The sequence below is a fragment of the Microtus pennsylvanicus genome, chromosome 10 (genome assembly GCF_037038515.1).
Source record: "Microtus pennsylvanicus isolate mMicPen1 chromosome 10, mMicPen1.hap1, whole genome shotgun sequence".
NCBI lineage: Eukaryota > Metazoa > Chordata > Mammalia > Rodentia > Cricetidae > Microtus > Microtus pennsylvanicus.
Window position 1 is genome coordinate 33259889 of NC_134588.1, and position 24728 is coordinate 33284616.

The 24728-nt window shown below is 37.4% G+C and overlaps 1 protein-coding gene across 6 annotated transcripts in view; it reads right to left on the reverse strand.

The window, feature by feature from the left end:
- Positions 1-414: 414 nt before the first annotated feature.
- The window catches only part of Ptprc (protein tyrosine phosphatase receptor type C), a 106921-nt gene continuing 82607 nt past the window's right edge, over positions 415-24728 (reverse strand). For 4 of the 6 annotated variants that reach the window (XM_075988125.1, XM_075988123.1, XM_075988126.1 and 1 more), the window contains 13 exons: positions 20015-20051; positions 19826-19923; positions 18964-19089; positions 17220-17377; positions 16591-16726; positions 14837-14986; positions 10764-10854; positions 8996-9129; positions 7473-7607; positions 5982-6104; positions 5591-5766; positions 3220-3355; positions 1473-1918 (listed from right to left, as the gene is read on the reverse strand). In XM_075988125.1, coding sequence (XP_075844240.1) covers positions 1652-1918; positions 3220-3355; positions 5591-5766; positions 5982-6104; positions 7473-7607; positions 8996-9129; positions 10764-10854; positions 14837-14986; positions 16591-16726; positions 17220-17377; positions 18964-19089; positions 19826-19923; positions 20015-20051 — 1767 coding nt within the window. In that variant the 3' untranslated portion in view covers positions 1473-1651. Of the gene's footprint in view, positions 1919-3219; positions 3356-5590; positions 5767-5981; positions 6105-7472; positions 7608-8995; positions 9130-10763; positions 10855-14836; positions 14987-16590; positions 16727-17219; positions 17378-18963; positions 19090-19825; positions 19924-20014; positions 20052-24728 lie in introns of all 6 variants that reach the window. The other 2 variants (XM_075988128.1, XM_075988127.1) reach the window with 2 other exon arrangements.

The window sequence follows — 24728 nt, forward strand, 5'->3', positions numbered from 1 at the left end:
ACAAAACTTATCTCATTTTGAAGAAACAGTTTCACTGTCAATTTTGCCCTTTTTCCCCTCTGTAAAGAGGAACAAGGGGGCTTCTCCTGTTTAAGCATAAGTATACAGATTAAAGGCTAGTTTCGTGGGATTCATTAAAGAAATAATTTGAACGCAAAATAAAACTAGCTGTACAGACACAGATGGTGTGTATTTAAGCTACTTTGAAGAACCAGACAAGGGATGCCAGGAGCAGAAAACCAAATTAAAGGCAATGACACTTGATGTATTCAGTTGGTACAAGAGTCACCAATGGGGCTGTTTCCATTATGCATGAGAAAATTATTATTGAAGAGATTTTAGATATTAGAACCTATAAAATTAACATAAAGCAAACTTCAGATATTTTTTAAAGAATTGGGACCAGAGCAAGTATTTTAAAAGTTGTGTTTTGATTGCGTTAAACAAATTTTAATAGGCACATACGTATTTCACAGATGAACATGCAACAAACTTCATATAAACAAGGAAGGTAATAGTTGAAATTTTACTATGGTTATCAATATTATTTCTTGGTAAGAGTAAACTAAACATTTACAAAATTCGAAATAGATGCGCTTTAATGAAAGTCAAAGATGGCCTTAAACATGGGAAATATGCATATTCTATCTTGTTTCTCAGGAATACTGAATTCCATAAGATACCTGTATGAGGTCTGATAAGTAAATGACCAGTGCAAACAAGTTTTCATGCTCCTGTTTTTATTTTATGTGTTTTAAAACATACATTGTATTTGTTTCAAGACAACTATGTAAGTTCAGTCATAACCTGTATACATATGATCAAGAGCATCAAGTAATAATTTTCATTTGTTTTGTAGGCAACAGCCCATTTGCAAAGTTCTATTTCCTACATGTATACAATATTAGGCTCTCTTGAGATTTTATGTTTGATTAAATATTCTTTAACAGATAGTGGTGAAATAACAGTATGTGGAGCATGAATTCTCAAATGTTAATTTAGTTAACTTTCCTGCAGCAGCTATACACACCCACAGCACTCTTATGTACTCTTCCATATCTCCAGAAATAGCATTCTAAACTACAACAGCATCAATAGAACAAAGAGGACATCTTGAGGTCATCTCAGAAATGCACACATTGGTGTTCTTATAGTACCAACATCACACTCTCTTGGTGTCTTAAAAAATGGATCCTTCAAGCAAATTAATAGTCTAGATAGAAATGTATAGTTTCTGTAGGGGAAAATGGCAATGTTTATCACGAGCACTTAGAATGGCTTGAAAGCACACACTCTCTCTAATGTCACATAGCTGTCACACAGTCACTTACACTTATACATGCACACACACACACATACCCTTTCACACATACCCACACACCATACACACTCACTCACAAACACACAGATACACTCACTCATATTCACACACACACTCACACATACACACATTCTTGCTAAATGATAGATGATACATCTTTAAAATAAGCATAAAACTGTACAAAACATTTTGACAAAACTTAAATATTTTTCTACAGTCGCAAGCTTGGACACAGATTCCACGAACCACTGCTCAGCCATTTTCTTTCACTCATTCTAGAAAAATGGAAACAACTAATTTGAGATTGAGTTGTCCGATTTGAGCCCTTTCCTACGAAGTTAGAGTTGGGCTCGCAGGACCGTTGGCAGAATGTTCCGGCTCCTCAGTACTGTTGGCGGGCTCAGAAGCTCCCACAGCTCTGCTGCCTTCCTGGGTTTTATTCAGAGCACCACCAGGATGGACACAGTTAGCATCCTGCTTGACTTCACCCACTTCGTTATGAAATTCAATTTTGTCTTGGCTGCTGGTTTTCTTCACTTGTCCATTCTGGGCAGGATAGGTGCTGGCGATGACATCATAAAGAAACTGGTATTGCTCCTGATGAAAAAAAGCATCAAAAATGTTCTTATGTCCGGAAGAAACATGCAAGCACTAACTATCTTCTCTGAAACGTCTACATGACAGGAAATTTTCGGCTGTGTTTTTACCAGGAGCTTATATCTGACTTCCCATTATGTGGAATCAGAGGAGGGGTGGGTACCTGCTGAAAAACACCAAATAGGGGGCTCTCCCCACTACACCTCATGGGGTGACTGAGCCCTAGCCTCTGCCATGATGTTGTTTTCATGCCCATGCTCATAGCTAATGTGCCCAAGTCACTTATGAATGCTAATAAAAATCGCTTCATTCAAGACACTTGCTCAAATCCCCACAAAGTTCCCCTTTTCACCTTCGTGTACTTTCTATGTCAATATAATTATTTAATTATCTAATATTACCTGCCTTTAAGTTTCTTTACAGCCAATATACTTCTCAGGTATTCAAGTACTTTTTAAAATCTATATGTGTAAACTCAATGTACATGAAAACTTTGTATATTTAGGTGAGAAATTATATTGAGAATAGTTACTGAATTGCTATGTTCAACTCTGGTTACCATTGCAGCCAGAGCATACACTGTTTGCATACATGTAACAATACTGTTTCCCATTGTATACACTTTTCCCAGTACAAATTACATGCCTCTTAATTCTGGGCTGGCCTCAGGATTGTGTTGGTTGGAAGCCATGTTGTGGTAGTTCTAGGCCTAGACTTCAAGAGGTGGTGCACCCCTTTCTGCTTATGCTCTTAATGTTCTGCCATTTTGTAAGCTTGAGTTAGCCTTCTGCATGTGGCAACTGGCAACTCATTCCTGCTGTCAAAGGTAAATGCAGGCACTTGACAATTTACTGGAGGCAGAGATTTTTTTAGGCCGACAAGATCAAAGTGGATACATCAGCTGACAGCAGACATGAACCTGGGTCTCATTGGCTAACCCTGGGGAACACAGCAGATCAATAGAATATCTCTAAAATGCCGTGCTGTTATTGAAGTCTAAATTTGGGGTTGGTTTGTTATACAAGACTAGTTGGTAAATGACTAAAGGAAGGAAAAATAAACACTGAGTGGTTATTTAACGGTGTAACTAATTAACTAGTCACAACAAATTGCTGACAAACTCTAATAAGGTCTTACTTATATTAATTATCCTTCATTGTGGTTTAGAATGTAAAAATAAATGGGAAAATAGAAAAAAAGGAGAGAATGGAAGCGATGAAAATGTGAATAGAGGAGAGGAGAAGGCAAAGCGTGCACAGGGAAACACAGAGAACTTGAAAGCGACATCACTGGACACTTACATAGGTGCCCACCATCCCTGGCCGCGCTTTGCGAAGAGATTTTACCACTTGGAAAACATCAACCACTTCCTCTGTTTCTGCACTTTCCAAGAGATTGAACAAAGCACAAAACAACCCCGTCTGCTGGGATCCATCTCTGCCAAAAAAATAAGAGATATTTTTTTGAGTAGAAAATGAAATAATTCAACATTTTAAATAAAAAAATGCTATTAACCCTGAGAGATGGGAATGTTTTTATTTCACATCTACTAAAGGCATCTTTCTCTAGTTTTTTAAGGACCGAATTAGTTTCTATGTATACATTTGTTCACTGATCCCTTCATACATGACATGGGCTACACACACACACACACACACACACACACAATTTTGTCAAAGTTTAAAGTTACTAGCTTAATGTATATTTTCTTGCTGTGGAATATTGCTTCTGTACACTGTAGAGATGTATCACTCTCATTGGTTAATAAGAAGCTGACAGGTTGGTAGCTGAATAGAAAGTTAGGTAGGTATTTGAGGACAGATTTATCTACTACATGACTGTGACATTGCTGATTCTGCCATTTCATGAGACATAGATTTGACATTAAAAAATATACTTTCTTCTGTTCAGTGCTTTGTATCTTTAAACCCACTTTTAGTAATGTCTTGGGTTGTTAGAACTAATATGAGAAAGTCAGTTTGATAAGAGAAGAAGCCAAGATTTAAGAAGCATGTTCTGAAGCAGATGAAGCCCAAGTGCTAGCCCCACATTGCCTCCCTTCTTGGCTTCTCTGTCTACCACTTCTAACAGGGTTTCACTTCCACACCAGTGGGGAAACAATGCTTGACAGAATTACTCACTAAAACAAGGGCATCTGAATAATTTACCAACCACAGGAGGAAGAATGAATAAGGGTAGACAATGCAACACAGTTTCATCTCAGACCTCAAGCCATCAGCAAGTATTCTGGTCAGCCCTTGCTAAGAAACGTACAGTGGTACCCTTACCAATACACTGAAGCCTCAACTTCTGTCCCTCGGTTTTCTTTCCACATAATTTCACTTTAAAATGGCAAATAATCCCGAAAAAGGTATATGAATGAAGGCTTGTTCCTGCATCCGGGATGCCAATAAAGAGGACTTATACAACTTGTAAAAGGATTTTGTCAGATTTACAGCATTAATCTTATATTAGGATTGCTTTTAATTTATCATGTATTTTAATTTTTTTCTACAAAGTTTTCATATTATGTATCTTTTCTATATGTCTTGAGGAGGTTAGTTAGCTCTCTGCTACGGAAGACACTAAATGTCTGCATAGAAAGAACTATTGAGATTAAATATTATCTCTATGAGTGCTCTTGAGGAGCATGGCAGAAATGGGTTTAACGTCAGGGTACCAAGCACTGAAACTTCGGTTTGCGTTTAAATTAAGGGCATGTGGGAAGGCTCAGTAGCTAGAGGTGCTTGTACTCAGTTCTGGTCACCTGAGTTGATTATTGAATCCCACAAAGTAACAGAAAGAAAGTGGTTCTGACAGCTGTTCTCTGACCCCATCATACATGACATGGGCTACACACACACACACACACACACACACAATTTTGTCAAAGTTTAAAGTTACTAGCTTAAAGTATGTTTTCTTGCTGTGGAATATTGCTTCTGTACACTGTAGAGATGTATCATTCTCGTTGGTTAATAAGAAGCTGACAGGTTGGTAGCTGGATAGAAAGTTCCCATCATTCTTATGATGGGAAAAGGGAGGGCAGGGTTGAGGGAGATGCCAGCCAACTGCTCAGCAAGCAGGATGTGTAACAAATGAGGTACCAAGCCAAGAGTCACGTGGCAAGGCATAAATAGAAATATGGGCTAATGTAAGTATAAGAGGTAGCTAGTATCAAGCCTGAGCTATTGGATGAGCATTTATAATTCATATTCAGCCTCTGAGTCAGTTATCTGGGACCAGGCAGTTAGGACAGGAAATGTCTTTACACTTACTGGGAACAAATCTTTCAGCTCTCAGTAATATCCAGTAGACTGACACAGTGCCCCTGAGTCTATGCATAATGAAATCTATCAGCCAATCCATTCCTGCATTTCTCTCTCGTTCACCTGTTCATTTGCCACATATAACATTCCCGGTCTAAGGCTAGGCAGTGGAGAATCAAAGATTATATGAAATGATATTAAACAGCTACAAGTCTAGAGTAACTGCTTTTACAACCTTCATTATTTATAATATTATTGTAGGTGTAATGCAGGTGATTGACACAAGGGGGAATTGCTTCAAGGGGATTGTCACCAGCCACACAGTTTGCGTATCAGGAGAATAGAATTCAATAGAAATAAAGAAGCCTGCCAACTATAGAGTACATCCTGTCAGCCCTCCTACCTGCAGTGGACTAGGATTGGTGCATGCTTGTGATACTTCATCCCTTCAGGGCAACTCTTGGGAATCTTCTGCTTGAGGTTCTGAATCATAGACACCAGTTCCTTAGGTTCTGAAGGAAGCTCTTCCCCACTCCATGTGGTGCACTGGTACTGGTACACCGTTCTGGGCTCCTTCCTCTGCAATCAGAGGTGAAGGGAACATTAATGCAAAGGAAGTTCAGTCCAGTTTATCCTTTGACAGTTGCATTTTTTTCACAGTTGCTTTCATTCAGATAACTTGCAGCTTTTATTCAGAACCATGATATAGGCAGTGGCCGTGATGGCATCAAATATTAAGCTTGCCATCAGACTAATTACATCATAAGTAAATATGTTCAAAAGTATTTACAGACCTTAGAATGTCTCAGTTCAAACACGCGGATAGTGTAGGCTGAGGATTTGCTGGTGTCTTTGATCACCACTTCCATGTCTCCATACGTCTGCTTTCCTTCTCCCCAGTACTGAGCACAGACTTCCTGGATAAAAACAGAACATGACTTACCGGGTTCTTCGCAGATCTTGGGTTTTCTCTCTAAGGCATCCAGCACCCCTTCTCTCTTCTTACCTCTTTTCTTATTAAATGGAAATGAATGTTTTCTAAAATTGAAACCTTTATAAGAATCTAAAATCTACTTCAAATACAGTGAAGATCCTTTCACTGAACAGTGTTTGGTTTGGAGGGATTAAGGTAATCTAAGGGTAGCTTTGTTGTCTCTGGAAGAGGATTTTGGGATTTGTCCCATATTTTAAAGCCCGATTATCTAACCTCTTCAAAATGTTGTAGAATGACCTGACATCAGCTGAACCCTTCCAACAACTTGGGCCCCACTCTTCTCCACTGGTCTTTGAGAAGAGTTTGTGTTGCTCAAAGACTTCACCCATTATCTTGATGACCAACTCTACGAGAAGCTACATTGAGGCAACACCTAAGTAAATAAAGGATCCGACTGGAGAACAAAGAACCACAGGTCTCTGCATACTTCCATCCCATAACTGCTGAAGATGCACAGGGCCACTGACAGAAGACAAAGGTAGAGGGAGGGAGCGGGAGTTGGAGAGAAATGGAGAGGGTGAGGGATGAAAGTCGGGGACAGAGAAGACAGAGAAAAGGGGACTGAGCAGAAAGGATCTGTAGACGAGAGAAGTAAAAGAAAATGGAGAAATGAAGGCAGAGACAGTAATGAGTTGTGGTGCCTGCTTATAAGGGTTTTACTAAATAAGTCTTGCCACATGTCAGAACTAAAATTCTATCACATGATCTACAACTGGGAAATTTTATTGGTGTCTCTAGGTTCTAAGAAAATACCAAACATATGTCACATGGTTTAAGTAAAATGCAAAAGTACATGGTGTGTTTATCCCCAATTGCATAATTTTATGGCAACAATATCATGTAGAAATAAAGAAGGAAGAATATAGCTAAAGATTTCAAAAGGTTTTGTCTTTCTAGAAGAATGGGGTTAGGAAGAGCAAAGGAGCTTCATTTAGGAACAAAGGATGTTTGCATAGTAAGAATGCCAGACAGTAAAAGCTCTGCACATAAATGAACTTGTCAGGAGAAGAGAGTGGATTTTACCATATAAATATAGGACAAATATACAAAGGTAAAACCGTCTACCACGTAGGTTCTCTCCTCCCCACAACCAGGGATTGAGAAAATGTCAGAATCCACATGTAAGATAATGGAGCCAACCTGACAATGGGCCCAGGAAGAGTAGTGCATTGGACTGTGTCACAGAGGAATCAAAACATAGAGAACACAGCAATAAACAAGGAATCTGAGAATGGAGAATGATGTGATGCAATCAAGGGTTTTCTAACATGGTGCTCTCCAAAGTACAAACCTGGCCTCCATTTGTTAACTCTGTCAACATCACAATGACCTTGACCTTCCTTTGGAATACCATCTGCCAGAAGTCACCAACAGTCTCTTTCAGTGGCCCCTGAGTGGCGATCATCAGCTCTGGTTTCCAGTAACTCTAAAAATGACAAAGGTGGGAATTGGTTAGTGCTGCCATCAAAAACAGACTCGTAAACCAAATGATACCAAATTTTGAAAAATAGCTGATTTGGTATCTTTGCCATTTATAGAAAGTTATGATTCTCAAGTCCAGGAAAAAATGCAGCATCTTTTCATAAAACAGCTAATAATATGAAATTACAGTTACAATATGCAATGCTAAAAATAATTTTTCTTTGAAAAATGTTTTCTCCATTAGTTATTTAATTATAAAGATGAATTAACATAAGCTTTTAAAATTATTCTATCATTCATCTACTTAACTTGTGAGATAGCATGATGTGATATAAAATAGCATAATTAACCTAATACTCATGAAAGTGAGCTGCAGGAAGATCTAGAGAAGAAATAAACCCAACTGAATACTCACGTCTTTACTGGATCCCTTATTTAGTTTTTTTGGTTTAGCTGTTGTTTTCCAAAAAGGTGTATGATATAAAGCCATCAGAGAGACTTTCAAAATGCTGGCATGTAACCATCAAGACTAATAAGCTCAGTTCTGGGGTGGGCCTTACAATAATAAATAACTAATGCTAGTTATCACTGTATCGTCCTACAAATTTGTTTTGCTGATTTGAATAACTAATGCCTTCTAATAGTTACATTTATTCTAATTTTATTTTTAAAACTAGCATGCCTTTATGTTTGATATAAAATAAGCAATAGCTTTTCTCGTCCCGAATCAACTGATAAAATTTGAACTTTTTTGTTTCGTTTGATATGTTTAAAATGGTATCACCAGGTGAAAGTTTTCTGCCTCTGAACACGTGGTTATCACCGAGCTCATCAGCTGTGTATAATACTGCCTAAGAAATGGCCCTAATGACAGACATAATCTCAAAGGGTCAGATCCTGGTCTGGAAGTGCAGGTACCCACCATTACAAACAATGCATTGATGTATTTGCTGGAGTGCAGGTACCCACCATTACAAAGGATGCAGTGATGTACTTGCTGGAGTGCAGGTACCCACCATTGCAAAGGATGCAGTAATGTACTTGCTGGAGTGCAGGTACCCACCATTACAAATGATACAGTGATGTACTTGCTGGAGTGTAGGTACCCACCATTACAAAGGATGCAGCGATGTACTTGCTGGAGTGGAGATACCCACCATTACAAAGGATGCAGTGATGAATTTGCTGGAGTGTAGGTACCCACCATTACAAAGGATGCAGTGATGTATTTGCTGGAGTGTAGGTACCCACCATTACAAAGGATGCAGTGATGAATTTGCTGGAGTGTAGGTACCCACCATTACAAAGGATGCAGTGATGTATTTGCTGGAGTGGAGGTACCCACCATTACAAAGGATGCAGTGATGAATTTGCTGGAGTGTAGGTACTCACCATTACAAAAGATGCATTGATGTACTTGCTGGTTTCCTCCGAGTCACTGTCATCATCAGAAGACTCCTCAGACTCAGGCTCGCTCTCTTTGCTCATCTCCAGCTCGTGCTTCAGTGGCACTCTGTTAAAGTCATCTATGGAAAAACAAACAGTAGTAAGTCTTCCCAGAAAAGTAGGCGGGACTGAGGACAGAGATCACCTACAGAGAATGCTCTCAGCATGAACACAATCAGGGCTCAATGAAAAACTCAAATGAAAAAAAATCAAATTTCTGACTGACAGACTCGTAGAAATGAAAGGAAATAAAGAATTAATTGTACTGGTTTAATGTCAATAAGAGTCTAATCATTAAGTTATTCAATACTTAATAATTTAAAATTAGTTTCAGAAGTCTAAAAATGAAGAAAGTACCCCCAAAAGATTTCAGTAATAAAAGCGCAGGTAATATGTAGTGATATTTCATTTGTATTTTAATAAATAAAGCTTGCCTGAAGTTCAGAGAGTAAAACAGCCGCACTGGTCAGCCTTACAGATCAGGCAGTGGTGATACACATGTTTAATCCCAGTAACCACACTAGTTTGCCACAGAAATCAGGTAGTAGTGGTGTACGCCTTTAATCCCAGAACTAGATAAAAATATAAAACAGGAGGAGGCAGCATCTCTCACACACAGTCTTATTCTGAGATTCCTGGAGGCAGGATTACCATTAAGGACTGAGGTAGAAGTAAAAGCTGGTGGCTGGCTGTTTTGCTTTTCTGACCTTCAGGTTGAACCCCAATTTCCATCTCTGGGTTTTTATTAATTGTGCTATAGGCATGAGAAATAGCATCATTATTCTCCAATTGATTGTTCAGGGTTTGATATGAACACTTTCGTTGTGTGTGGACTATCACTGTTCAGGTTACTATAACTTAAAACTTAATATTCTTAGACTTTTGTTTTCAATATCATTTAATTAACATTAAATAACAATGTCTCCTAAGTACATTTTAGATTAATTACTATTTAGTTTTATTTAGTACTAAAGCATCCCTTGTTACTCAATATTTTAAATTAGTAAAAAAATTCAGCTGATGTATTTATCTACATTATTATTGATTCTGTATTTTAACTGTATTAACAAGGACTTCTACATAAATTAACTAGGTCAGCCATATGTTGATTTGATTTATCTGGTTGTCTTGTTTATTAGCTTGGCTTATATTTCACCTGTGCTAATTTTGGTATAGGCAGCTGGATGCAGCCAAAGCAGCACCAGGTGTGATCTCGTCAACAAGCTTAAATAGAATTAAAGCTTAAAAATTGTTTCGAGTTCAGTGTGGGAAATTTAGCGACTGATGGTTTATTGAACATTTCCACCATTTATCAATCTCTCAGATATCAGTGGTAAAGAAAACAGATGACTGTTAAAATCTCTGCTGTTTAGTGATTACCTTGAATTATACTAAAGATAAAATAAAATGAACAAAGGAGAGTAATCCTTTTTTTTTTGTCCCTGCTCAGAGGCTTCATATTCTTAGAACTAACCTATTTCTGTTTTATTTTTTATCAAGTTGGGGGTAGCTGTTAGGGGTAGAAAACACACTTCATACTGTCTGTCTTCTGATGTTCATTGAAAATACTGGGATCCAAATAATCTGCTAAAACTAAATTTTAGATAGCCCACAAATCTCTTATTGATCTTCAATCAAGTGTATGCTGTACACTAAATAAGTTCAAACATGGCTTAACTTTATCTGATGCAAGATATAAAAGTAAATTACATACATGGAACAACATTAGAATTCCTGTTTTTCTTTTTATTTTCATCTTGATTTCCAATGTGCTGTGTCCTCCAGCTCCTGTATGAAGGAAGTCTCTAAAAAAACAAACAACAATCCTCCTTTAAAACTTAGATATTTCCATAATTATTGTAGCCTAGATATCACTCAAAGATGAGAACTTACTTCATCAATAACTATGAAACGTATGTAACTCCCCACAGGTGAAAGTTTTTAAATTTGACACTGAAACTTTCCTTTGTATTGTTCACAAATTTAGTAGCTCTCACATGTTGAAGTGGGATGGAAAAGTGACATTCGTACCCAATAGAATCTGCTTCTTAGTTAAGAGATGCCTTATCACAAGGTAATATAGCTTGTTCTTCCATCAGACAAAACCACAAAATACAGATTTTCATTAATATCCATCATGCAATAGCAAATTATTTTATATGAACAGGTATGGGTCAAAAAGAAAGGTGCCCAAAGAATGTAAGACCCCATCCATTTGGAGACAGAGCAAGGATAGAACAATTCAAACTCATTTGAAAAATTGTCGTTTGAAAAGAGATGCTTACACAAAGAGAACCTTCGTAGCAGGGTATCTCAGCTATCCTATCTAGAGGAGTATTTTACAAATCTCAGCCATGGAGTCATACAGAGACAGTTGCAGCTGTTATCTAAGAGGTTCAGGCTATGTCTCCAGCTGGTCAAAGGACCTGACATTGTCCATGTGACAATAATTTTTCAGGCATGAAAGATGCAAGGGTGTGGATGTTAACAAATTTTCCAGTAAGTTTCCAAAAGCCACTGAGGCCATTCAGTGTGTATCCAGGTTAGATGCCCTACATGGAACTCTGGAGTGATCTGGGTTTGGAGCTGCGAGGGTGCAACCTAAGTTGCAGTGGATACTTCGGGATATTGAAGATGCCTGATGTGTGCCATTTGTCACCGCGGGGCGGTGGCGAGACGGCCTGTGATCGAACCCTGAGAACAACCTCTTCTATTATGCTTTCTCCTCCATAATGGACTAAGCCATCAAAGCATGAGCCAAATTAAACCTTTCCTCCCTCCTGCTTTGTCTAACTCTAAGTGGTCTTTTTTTATTGGTACTTGGTCATAGCAAGTATAAACATAAGAAACATAGAAAACCAGTTATGTTGAAAACACCATATCATATTGAGAGTGGCCACTCAACAGCCCCTCTCCTCGAGTAGTAAGAACCTCATTTTCTAAGAGGAACTGATAGATCGTCTTCCAATAGTGAGGTTTGAAGGATTGTTTACTCTTCAATCCCTGATTCTTTCAAGTGCCCACAAACCTAAGTCTCTCATTGAAGCTGACAGTGTACAGGGCAGTATATTACTAGCTAGGTGAAGAGGCTACTGATGAAGAGACCACTGACACTTCATAGTGGAATAAGTAAGGGCAGGGTCCCAGGCTCAATGCATGTGGTCTTGGATAAAGTTAGAGTATATAGGAAATGAAAGATTATTTGAAAGGGGGCTCTATGATGCAGCTTCCTTGAGGTCATTATCTACGATGGTCGAGGGTTTTGCACTGATTCATTTAGTTGGAGACATCTATACTATTTATCCCTTTACTTGTGCTCTGCAAGTAAGCCCAGTAGACATACTAGTTCCTTGGATTGAACTCTGATAGAATTGTGACTTGGGTTTCTTGTTGGGTGTCCTATCTGGGGTGAACAGAAGTCTGTTCGTGTTTCCACAAGAAAAGCCAATGTCACTGGGGTATCTCTGCAAATCCCTTTCTCTCAACATTCTGATGTACATGATCTGTCTTCAGGGAGAATGTATCCTGATCCCCTTCTCCCAACAGTTTTTTCCTTTCCATTTTCGGAGATATCACTTGATACCACCAAGAAACTGAATCATTGTTAATCTTTAATTTCTTTGCCTCATATTTTGAATAACAATTACATATTCTCTTTGTTCCCTGCTTCTATTTATACAAATTTTATCCTCACAAAACCCAAAGAATCTAACTTTCTGTCTTTCCCTTGTATTATAGTACTCACTCAAGATCATCCGACCTCATTATTTTTTGACCTGGTGAGTAATGGACTCTCTTCCATAAAATCATTATCTCCTTGCTCAAACCAGCATTGATGAAATAATCTACATAGTCTTGCTGTAGCTTGATGCTTTATTCTCACCCCTGGAATTCGTCTTTCTACTTCTCACCCAGCCAGTTTCATCACTGCACCTTTGTCTATTTGGTCACAAACATTACATAATGTCTAAACTATGACTCGAACCATTCATGTTATTAAAAATTACTCTTCTTCCTAGTCATTTATTCTAGCAACTTGCTCCTAGAAATTTGTGGGGTTTTTCCAGTCTCCCATATACTGTTCTTATCACTTTTCTTCTTGTTTACATGTGACCTCTTCATATGTCATCATCCACTGCTAATAGACATTCATTTACAAAGATCATCAACTCCGTTGCTGTTTTACTTTTACATAACCATTTTTCAGATCTACATGGGTTTACACAGCCTCTATCCCCAGAGAACTCAATCAAAATCATGGAATGATTCTCTTTCAATTCATGGCCATAAACATCAGATGATCATACAATAGCTTCTGACAATTTTATTATCTTTGAAATAACTATTTTTTATTCTTTCTTCCTCCCCAAGTATTAAGATCTATTTTGCCTTTTTCCCCCTGATTTCCCTCAATTCTCCACTGATGATTTTGATATATAATTCCTCCATAAATTAAAGGCAATTGGGGATGAAGTAATGTAACAACATTCAGTCTGATATGATTATCATATGTAGTAGACATATTTTGGAACATCCTACTATTCCCCACAAACATGTATAATTATGTGTGAATTAAACATTTTCAATATATTACCAAATAAAGGATACTTATAGACAACTATTTACTTCCGCTTTTTGACACCTCATCACCACATTTACCAGCCACTCTGCATCTCTGTCCTCATTGTCTTCTGCTTGCTTGTCTCCAGCCTCTACATTCTGTCTGTTTGGGTGGAGTAATTCTCCAGTCTCTAGATTCTGTCCGCTTGGATTGAGTAAGGTCTCTAGGTCTCTTCCAGACCTGTCCCATATCCACTAACAAAGCACTTTGACTCTTGTGCCTATAAATGTCCATAGTACCTAGCAGAAACTGAATCATACATGTTCAGCAAAAAGTGAATCCCTTTTTCTTTTAGTGAATATGTATACAAGTGTTTACCTTGACTATACCAGCATCATCAGACAAAAAGTATTCATGTGTGCCTTTGTGGGCTTGTGGTCAGTCAATCAGCTCAAAGGAAAGGAAATAATGCTAAAGCTCTTTGATGTTCAGTCTCATGCTATGACTGCTGGTCCCCCAGAATAGGAAAGATGGTAGAACTTGGAACCATTAGATGCTGGCCCCATCCTCCAAGCTCAGCCCCATTTTCATCCAAATAGTCATGTGGTCTGCATCCGATAAAACATATCCCTTCTCTTATGAAAGTAAATGTCTCAGTAAACTGGAAATTACAGGTGGAAGGGATAAATTCACACCGCTTTTGACGATGAAGTTGCTTAAGAATGGCTATGTCAACACACTGAAATCACAGCAAACTACGTGTCCAGTTAGCTTTCAGACAACCATTTAATAAAGAAGTGGAGACACACAGACTTGGCTTTTATGTTCTGTCTACCTGCTCCAGCCAGTTCAACTTCCTAATCAGTTGTAAAGTCTTCTAATTATTTCCTTTCGAAACCAAAACCAGATGTAGTCTTTAAAGGTAAGATGTTGCATTTGCATTGCCTGTGGCAGGCCATTCTGTGGCTGTCGCGAATATTTTGAAACTCTTCATCTAAGCTTAGTGAAACTAGAGTGTTAGTTGTAAACTCAGCCTTCAGGGTTTAAACAAGCCTCTTACATAACTGGTTATAAATTTAGACTTTTTTTTTAAAGAACTCTCAGAGTCTTAGCTTCCTCATTTGTGCTTCACTGGTTTCTAGTCAAATAATCAGCAAGGACTTCAAGAACAGGCGACATTCCGCGAAGCTACTTATAACCATTGACAATGCTGTGACGATTGCTACCTGGAATTCAGCCTCCAGAGGAGAGGGGTCACTGGGTGGATCTTTCTTCTTCATGTTCTGTAGACAGGAATGTAACTCAGACAAGTTCACTTCTGTTTCTCCAAACTGATTGTATTCCACCAAGGCCTGATGGATCAAGATGTACTGTGCCTGCAAGAAGCAAAGAACAACACACATAATTAACATGTACAATAGACGCTTCTGTGTCACTAATATAGAATTTCCACATTGGGAAGCTGTGTGATAAAAGAATATTGATATTTGTAGCATACAGTCTTGAAGTTTATTCTCACAATTTTCTAGACTATGAATAAACTGCATTTAAGGCTAAAATTCCAGAAAAAAATGCCTTGTCATATAGATTATCAAATGTATGTGACCTTCATTTTATGCCTAGATTTTTAATGACTCATAGTCTATTACTTCATTCAGTTATTAATATTGAGATTGAAATAAATATTATTCAAAATTATAATAATTTTCAGTAAGAAAAGTAGGTTGATATCCAATAGAACTTATTATTCAAAGTTAGCATTTCTTTTCAATGAATACTTGAGATCTAGTATGTCAAACTTAAATTTAGCAATTCTAAACATTTTTGTTATCTCATTTGAGTCCTTTTTTGTTTGTTTGTTTTTGTTTAAGAAAAATACATAATTCTGATGAGCTTTTAATCTGCCATCTCTAGTTTGACATGTCTTTTGACTGATTATTTTCTGGGTATCACTTATTTTTATAAATCTGCCCTCTTGTCTATTTATTTACACACAAATACATGTACTTCACTGATATTGGTTCCCTGTGGTATCCATCTCTGTATCCAACCACATAGAGAAATACACACTGGATCGTTCTCTCCAACACCACAAGTCATTGGCTGTGATTTTTCCATTCCCCACTATAGGTATTTAGATTATTTCCCATATTTTGTTATTCTAACTATACTAAATCCAAGGATCATTCCTGCACCTGTTTCTGGTTATGACCATTCACACAGGCAAATTTCTACTGTTGCCACACAGACATTTGCAATAAAAATTATCACTTCCAGTTATCAAATGTCATGTCTCATACATGCAATATGTCTAAGTGCTTCAACTTATACTTTCCTTTTACCCATTTTTTGTAGTTGTTATATGAGATTATTACTGACTTTATCTCAGTACTATTTCCATTTTGTGGATAGTTGATCTGATGTATAGAAAGAACAAAAGAAATCCAATAGTATATAAAATAAGCAATTCAGGGCCTCTATTTGAATTTCTGAACTCTAGTTCAAAGAGCCAGGTTCTTGAAGGGTGTGGTGGTTCCTAATTCTTAGCCTAGCACTTGGGAGGCTGAGGCAGGAGTTCTGCAACAAATTCAAGGTCAGGTAGCTGTATAGTGAGATCCTGTGTGAGATAAACAAACAAAACAAAAGATGCTCTAAGCCCCTACACTATTCTGTCTGCTTAATGTCATGAAAAGCTACCAACACTGTTTCCTCTTTTTTTTTTATCATGTTCAGGCATGTAAATGATTTCACTGTTTTAGGAATATCTAAAACTTATAAGGTTTGCATGGTACGTTTCAACACAAGTACAAAGTGATTCTAGTGGTGATTAGCTCATTTTAGTTCTCAGAAGTTGAAATATCTTCTTTTTCCACTGTTTGAAATTATAATGATATGGATTTCTTTTACACCCCCAATCCTCATCCCTGAATATTTAGTCACCAAACAATAATAAACCTACTCATGAAAAGTTTGACTTTACCTCCACTTGTACCATGAGGCATCTCTGTCGCCTTAGCTTGACGACATAGCCGTAAACATCCACTTTGCCCTCTGCTTCCAAGCCTTCTAGCATGGCATCAATTCCAATGTAGGTTCCTGTGCGCCCAACACCAGCACTAAAGGAACAAGCAGAAAAGTGAGGTGAGAGGTATACCAGATGACTCAGTGAGTGAAAGAGCCCTTCTGACAAGACTGACATGACTTTGATCCTTGAATTCCACCTAAAGGTGGAAGGAGAGAACTGCATCCATAAAGATGCCCTCTATTTGAACACCACACACACACACACACACAATTTTTTAAAAGGAATAAAAATGCAACCCATGTTCACAAGGAGGAAGAGGAGCAGCCATCAAGGGTAGGCAATAAGGCAAATTCCATCTTAAATATTATTTACATATTTACATTCAGGTCCTTGCTATTTATTTCATAAATCATAACATCAGTTTATGCCCCCAGAATTATAAAATGTCAGTTCACAAGAACAGCTGTTTGAGAAATGAATCTTAGTAGATTGTCAGCAAAACAGCACTAGCCAATCCATGTCCCTAGCTGCCCAACAGAAGGGTCGCACAGAGCCACAGGGGATCCTGCCCTGCCAGTCCTTACCTGCAGTGTACCACGATGGGGCCGCTGAAGAAATTGCTGAAAGCATTAACCCTCCGTCGAAGTTTGAGGAGCAGGTGGGGGTCTTCAGGAACCCCATGATCTGGCCAGCTGGTAAACTGAATGTGTGTCACGTCTCTTCCAGTGGCTTTTTCTTTTTTCTGGTCAAGAGATGATGCATTCTTTGAGATGTCTTCTTTCAAAGCAAACTCAAGGGGATAAGAATGGAAAAAAAGAGGACCTGTGCAATAGGTTCCTCATGTAACTACCCCCAAACCTTTGCCTCAGACACTCTCTTCTGTGCCTTTCCAATTTCCTGTCCCAGGAGAAGTCATACTAGCCTCACATGCCCCACCCAGTCAATGAGTGATGAGCAGAGTCAGGAAGAGGAAGGAAAGTGGAAACTTCTCAGACTTTCAATCCTATGATATCAAAGTTAAAAATAATAAAATAAAATATAATGAGAGACTAGAAAAGATAGTGGAGATGTGTAGGTGGATGTTTTGAAACTAAGCAAACACTGTCCTCATAGCATATTAGAATTCATCTGTTTGGTTTCCTGCCAAACAGGACTATTTTGCACATGCAAAAAGTATAATTAATTACTTGATTTGCATTCTGTTTTGTAGATTATCACACAGAGAATTATCCACTTTCAAAAGATAGATAATAAAAAAGTTTGCTTGTAAGTTTCCAATAGAAATTATAAAAATCCATTAAGATAGATACCTCAGAAAAGTTGTAGTGACCAGCTAGGCATCAACCCCTAAACAGTTCCTCCATATATATACAATGGGGACCTTTGTCAAACATGCATTTTTCTATTGGCAATAAATAGGACTGTTTATCCCCAAGAGCAGAACAAGAAGGCTGTAGGAGAAATAGCTAGCAAACATGTACTTTTGGTTTTTGTTTTACTGAAGATGTATCTGAACTTTGCACAAACAAAGTTAAACTCAAATAAGAAATGCACATTTAAATTGCACTATTAAGATATACATGATAAATTAAAGTGTGTTTGTTACATTCAGAATGGTGCACCGTTACTATCTAATAATAAAACATTGTTGTCACTGTAAACTAAAAGTCTAAGCCTTTCTGACTCCCCATTTTGACAACTCAGCCTAAGGCAACTACTAATCCATTTTCTGCATTTATAGTTTCCTCTATCTGGAAATTTTGTGAAAATAGATTTACATAATAAGAGATGACCTCCATTTCAACTCTTTCCAAGGCCATGCTGACCTCATTCTTTGCTGAACTGAATACTATCTAACTCTCTCTCTTTCTCTCTCTCTCTCTCTCTCTCTCTCTCTCTCTCTCTCTCTCTCTCTCTCTCTTTCTCTCCTGTATAGTTGTAACTTAGTACTTCTCAAAATGCTCATACTATATGCCATTTATTTAAAGTATTTTTTTCATAATGCATAGACTATTGACAAGCAGGATTGTTTGTTTTGCCACTTAATAACCTCGTCACTGACTCAGCATCTTGCAGACCCTCTTGTTACTGCTTCAGAGGTCCAGCATAGCAGGTACTTGCGATTCTTGTAGGCAAGCAATGCATCAATCACCAATCTGAATTCTATCCTGTCAGTTTTCATGGCTATTTCAACCTGGCTCTTTCTCCTAAAGATCATTAAAAATAATTTTCCAAAATGGGTTTTAGCTCTTCACATACAATATTCCTTAGCTGCACTTTTATAAAATGTCATGCCAAGCCAAAAGTTACATAATGAAAGGCACCCACATGTGTGATGTTCAGCTTCTGAATGATGTAATCGGGACATATTTTGTGCTCGATAATCTTCACCACGACATCTCTGAAAGCCCGGGTGCCTTCCTCCATGCATGGCCAGTACTCTGCACACTTGTTCTGTGGTTTAAAAAAAAAATCACTCATGACTCCAAAGTATCATAAAACAGTTTCTGCTTACTCCTAAAACATCGACAATCAAAAATCTATTCAACTGATATCCCCCCAAGCATTTGCAAATTATTTTAATAACATGCACTTTGAGTTGAAATGTATCCTATTTCCCACTACGGTTTCTGGATGGGTGTGTCTTAGCCAATTAGCAGAAGGACAATCTGCCCGGCCATCAACATCTATTACAAGAAGACTGCAAAAAATCATTAGCAAAAGATGGCCTCTTTCAGGCTCTGGTTTCCACCTCTCTCCACACTGTATTATGCGGGTGTCCACTGTCTACCCAAGGTCAGTTTGCTGTGATCATTCACAAAGAGTTGTGAAGTTGGCACGTTGCAATGCACAGAACTTACCAATAAAAGCCTCAAAACCAATGCACTTTACTATTACACACACACACACACACACACACACAAACTTTGTATACAGATTTAGCTTTTCTACCTGGATGAAAATGTAGATAAAAGCCTTAAAACCAATGCACTTTACTATTACACACACACACACACACACACACACACACACACACAAACTTTATATACAGATTTAGCTTTTCTACCTGGATGAAAATGTAGATAAAATGTTAACAAGGTTAAAACAGAGAATTGTCTGTATTACTCATATGAGATGCAGCTCAGCATTTCCTTTCCCAAGTTCCAACCTCAGCCTTCTGGGCTCTTACCCTGTTTCCTTCTTCACATCGTGTGACCATGACAATAACTGTGGCTTTTTGTTCCCAGATCATCCTCCAGAAGTCATCCACCGTTTCATCCCGGGGTCCTAGAAGTTAAGTACAAGTTACAAGATGCTTTCTTAGAGATGCTGCAAAACCAGTTTCCAGGAATAACTGCAGGATTTGGAAATAAGTTACCTTGTGCAGCAATGTATTTTCTTGGTTCTTTGAAGCCCTGATCAAAACACACAAAGAAAAGAGAGCATTTATAGAAAACCTGTTCATGCAAAGCTCTGAATCACAAGAAGTTGACATGGCTCTATCGTGGTTGTGAACACATCTGGCCATTTCGAGATCATAGTAGGGAGCATTTAACGATACAGAGCAGGTTAGTTAGCATTGGCAAACAGCATGCCTGACCTACATATATGTTTGCCACCATTTATAATTAGACTTCCTCTCCTCTGAGATGGTGAGGAATTAGCAAGATGAGTCCAGACTTTCCCTGTTTATAAACTGCATGCCCCACAGTATCCTCTGCTATTTAAACCTTTTTACCAGTCATGGAGTTCTTTTTCAGAATTTTATTCAATTTCCTGCAATAAATTCCCCAGGGAACACACCTACACTTCGACTTTTTAACTATTACTGGAACATGCCTTGGATTCCCTGGAGTCCTTTTATATCATTCCAGATATGAAAAATAAAAACATTCATTATCTGTAATGACTGCTTTCTCTGCTCCACTGACTAAGACATGGAGGCAGTGCAGACACAGATAAAATATGCTAATTCCTTGCAAAATACTCTCAAGCACTTTACATTTACCTTGGTAAATAGGGAAATTCTGTAAGAAGAGTTAGTGTTGCCATTGCTTGAAATTTTGCCCATCAGGTATATGAATCCTCATTTAACTTAGTAAGTCTCATGATAGTATCAGTCATTTATTCATAAAATCGAGGCTTGGTAGCTATCGTTTGTCAAGAGCCTACGTAGGAACTGACAAGATCTGCTTTCCGGATGGTTGGAGCTCAGTTAGAGAAACATAATTATAGCTCAATCCTATCATTAGCATATATATTTGAACAGAATATGTAGGCTATTTATTTTTAGAGCCTACCTAAAACCTCACAAAATCTCTAACATTGCCATATCTGCTCTGAGTTACATTCCTTTGAAAGAGAAGACACTTGGAAAATAAATCTGTGTACTCAAAAAAAAAAAAAAAAAAACTTGGTCACCATAATTGTTGTGACTGCAGAGATCACTTGCTAAAATCAGTTAAAATGAAGGTGACCAAAGACCAATGACTAACTTATTTTGGGAACCATTCTTCACATGTGAAAGTGTTGCTTACTACTGGAAACAAGCTTTACAGAGAACATGAGAATAAGAGTTTATATTATGAAGATCATTCACACATTCAGGGAAAAAATGTATCAAATCAGTTAGATACCAGGGCATGGTTTTCAGAAAGAATAAAAAAATATTAGGTACCAAACATATTTGATGAGAGACAGGTATCCTCAGAGACCACCTGGGGATGCAATCCCAGTCCTGATTCTAGAAAAACTGGAACTATTTTACCATGTGAGAGTTGAACCATCCCTGGGTCTCAGAGATGAAGCCGACTTGATCATGTGGGTGATGGTTCTGATGTGTTCTTGGTTTTGATTTTCCAGTATTTTATTTAGTATTTGTGCATCAATGTTTATGAATAAGATTGGTATGTAATTCTTTTTCTTAGTATTGTCTTTCTGTAGTTTGGGTATCAGGGTAATTGTAGCCTCATAAAAAGATTGGTATGTAATTCTTTTTCTTAGTAATGTCTTTCTGTAGTTTGGGTATCAGGGTAATTGTAGCCTCATAAAAAGTTTAGCAATGTTCCTTTTGTTTTTATTGTGTAAAATAGTTTGAGGAGTATTGGTATTAGTTCTTTGAAAATCTTGTAGAATTCTGAGCTGAAACCATCTGGTCCTGGGCTTTTTTTGGTTGGGAGACTTTTGATGACTGTTTCTATTTCTTCAGCAGTTATAGATCTGTTTAATTTTCTTATCTGGTCTTGATTTATTTTGGCAAGTGATATTTATCCAGAAAATTGTCCATTTCTTTAAGTTTTCAAATTTTGTGGAGTACAGGTTTGCAAAATACGACCTGATGATTCTCTGTATTTCTTCCATGTCTGTTGTTATGTCCCTCTTTTCATTTTTGATTTAGTTAATTTGGATATTCTCTCTGTGTCTTTTGTTTTATTTAATTAATATATGGAAATCACAGAAGATGCTGATTGACAAACAGAAAATGCATTTAGCAAGTTGCAGTATGTTACCCAATAGCCATAATCACTTATGTGAATGACTTAACCCTGGAAAGCCGTATAATATCTCAAAAAGTGACTTTTTTAATGATTAAAACACAGATGTCAATGGTATATGTATTTATGAATAATTTAACTAGAAAATATATCTGAATTAGTTTATTCTCTTATGCAGATTTATTTGTAGTTGATCAAATTATTATTCCCAAATTTTATATTTGTCTGGATCCCTAAATGTGCTTTTAAATGAAAGTGGTGTCTTTGCAGACCTGGGAGTTAAAATGATGTCTTAGGATGCAATGACCAGTGTCCATATGAGTGAAAGGGGTTGGTTATGAAAATACGGGAGCTGAAACAGGCAAGAAGGACATGAAGTGGAGGCAGAGACTAGAGAGAGACAGTCATTAGTGAGCAGAAACAAGGATAGATAGAAGCCTCCAGAAGCAAAGGTGGCAAAATAGGATTTTTCTCCCAGAGAACTTGAGTGAACATGGCTCTACTGATACCTTGCTTTGAAAATTTTAAGTTCAAGAACTCAGAGAATAGAATTATGTTATTTTCCTGGTACTAATTTATAATATTTTCTTATGCCAGATTTCAGAAATGAATATATGTGTGTGTGTCCATGTATGTAAAAGAAACATTACTAAAGCTTAAATCGCATATCAAACCCCACACATTAATAGTAGGAGACATTGGGCAACAATAGGCAGGTCAACCAGACAGAAACTTAACAGAGCAAGAAGAGAACTAGCAGATGTAATGACTCAAATGGACTTAACAGATGTCTACAGAGCATTCTACCCAAAGGAATATATCTTTTTCTTAGCACCCCATGGAACCTTCTCTAAAATCGACCACATACTCAGTAACAAAGCAAACCCCAACAGATACCAAAAAATAAAATGGAATAACCCCCTGTAACCTATCAGATCACCATGATTTAGAGTTAGAATTTAACACCAACACTAAATGCAGAAAGTCTACAAACTAATGAAAATTAATCAGTGGTCAATTGAACCAACCCTGGGTCAAGGAAGAAAGAAAGAAAGATTAAAAACTTTCTAGAATTAAATGACAATGAAGACAATATACTCAAACCTATGGGACACTATGAAATCAGTGCTAAGAAGAAAGTTCATAACTGAGGGCCTACATAAAAAAGTAGAGAAATCTCACTCTAGTGACTTAACAGCACACTTGAAAGCTCTAGAACAAAAGGAAGCAGACTCACCCAGGAGGAGTAGATGACAGGAAATAATCAAATTGAGGGTTGAAATCAATAAAATAGAAATAAAGCAAACAATACAAAGAATCAAGGAAACCAAGAACTGGTTCTTTGGGAAAATCAACAAGATAGACAATCCCTTATCCAAACTAATCAAAAGGCAGAGAGAGAGAACATCCAAATTAACAAAATCAGAAATGAAAAGGAGATATAACAACAGAAACTGAAGAAATCCAGAGAATCATTAGGTCATACTACAAAAACCTGTATTCTACACAATTGGAAAATGTAAAAGAAACAGAGAATTTTCTGGATAGGTACCACATACAAAAATTTAATAAAGACCAGGTGAACAATTTAAATAGACCTATAACCTGCAAGGAAATAGAAGCAGTAATCAAAAGCTTCCCAAGGAAAAAAAAAAAAAAGCAAGCCCAGGGCCAGAAGATTTCAGTGCAGAATTCTACCAGAACTTCATAGAACAGCTAATACCTATACTCCTCAAAGTGTTATACATAATAGAAACAGAAGGAACATTGACAAATTCTTTTTGTGAGGCTACAGTTACTCTGATATCAAAACTACACAAAGACGTGACCAAGAAAGAGAGTTAGAGACCTATCTCAGTCATGAACATTCTCAATAAAATACTGGCACACCGAATCCAAAAACACATAAAAAAAATCATTCACTGTGATCAAGTTGGCTTCATTCCAGATATGCAGGGATGGTTCAACATACAAAAATCTATCAATGTAATCCACCATATAAATAAACTGAAAGAAGAAAACCTTATGATCATCTCAATAGTTGCTAAAAAAAAAAAAGCATTCAACAATATCCAACACCTCTTCTGATAAAGGTCTTGGAGAGATAAGGGATACAAGAACATATCTAAACAGAATAAAAGCAATATACAGCAAGCCAGCAGCAAACATCAAATTAAAAGGTGAGAAAATTAATCCAATTCCACTAAAACCAGGAACAAGAGAAAGCTGTCCACTTTCTCCATATCTATCCAATATAGTTTTTGAAGTTCTGCCTGGAGCAATAAGACAACAAAAGAAGATCAAGGAGATTCAGATTTGAATGAAAGAAGTCAAACTTTTGCTATTTGCAGATGACATGATAGTGTATATAAGTGACCCCAAAAACTCTATAAATAAACCCTTACAGTTGAAAAATACCTTCAGTAATGTGGTAATGTACAAGATCAATTCAAAAAATTCTGATGGAAGAAGGTCATTGGTTAATAAGAAACTGCCTTGGCCCTTATGATAGGACAGCAGCTTACATAGGCAGAGTAGACAGAACAGAATGCTGGGAGAAAGAAGCTGAGTCAGGCAGTTGCCATGATTCTCCCACTC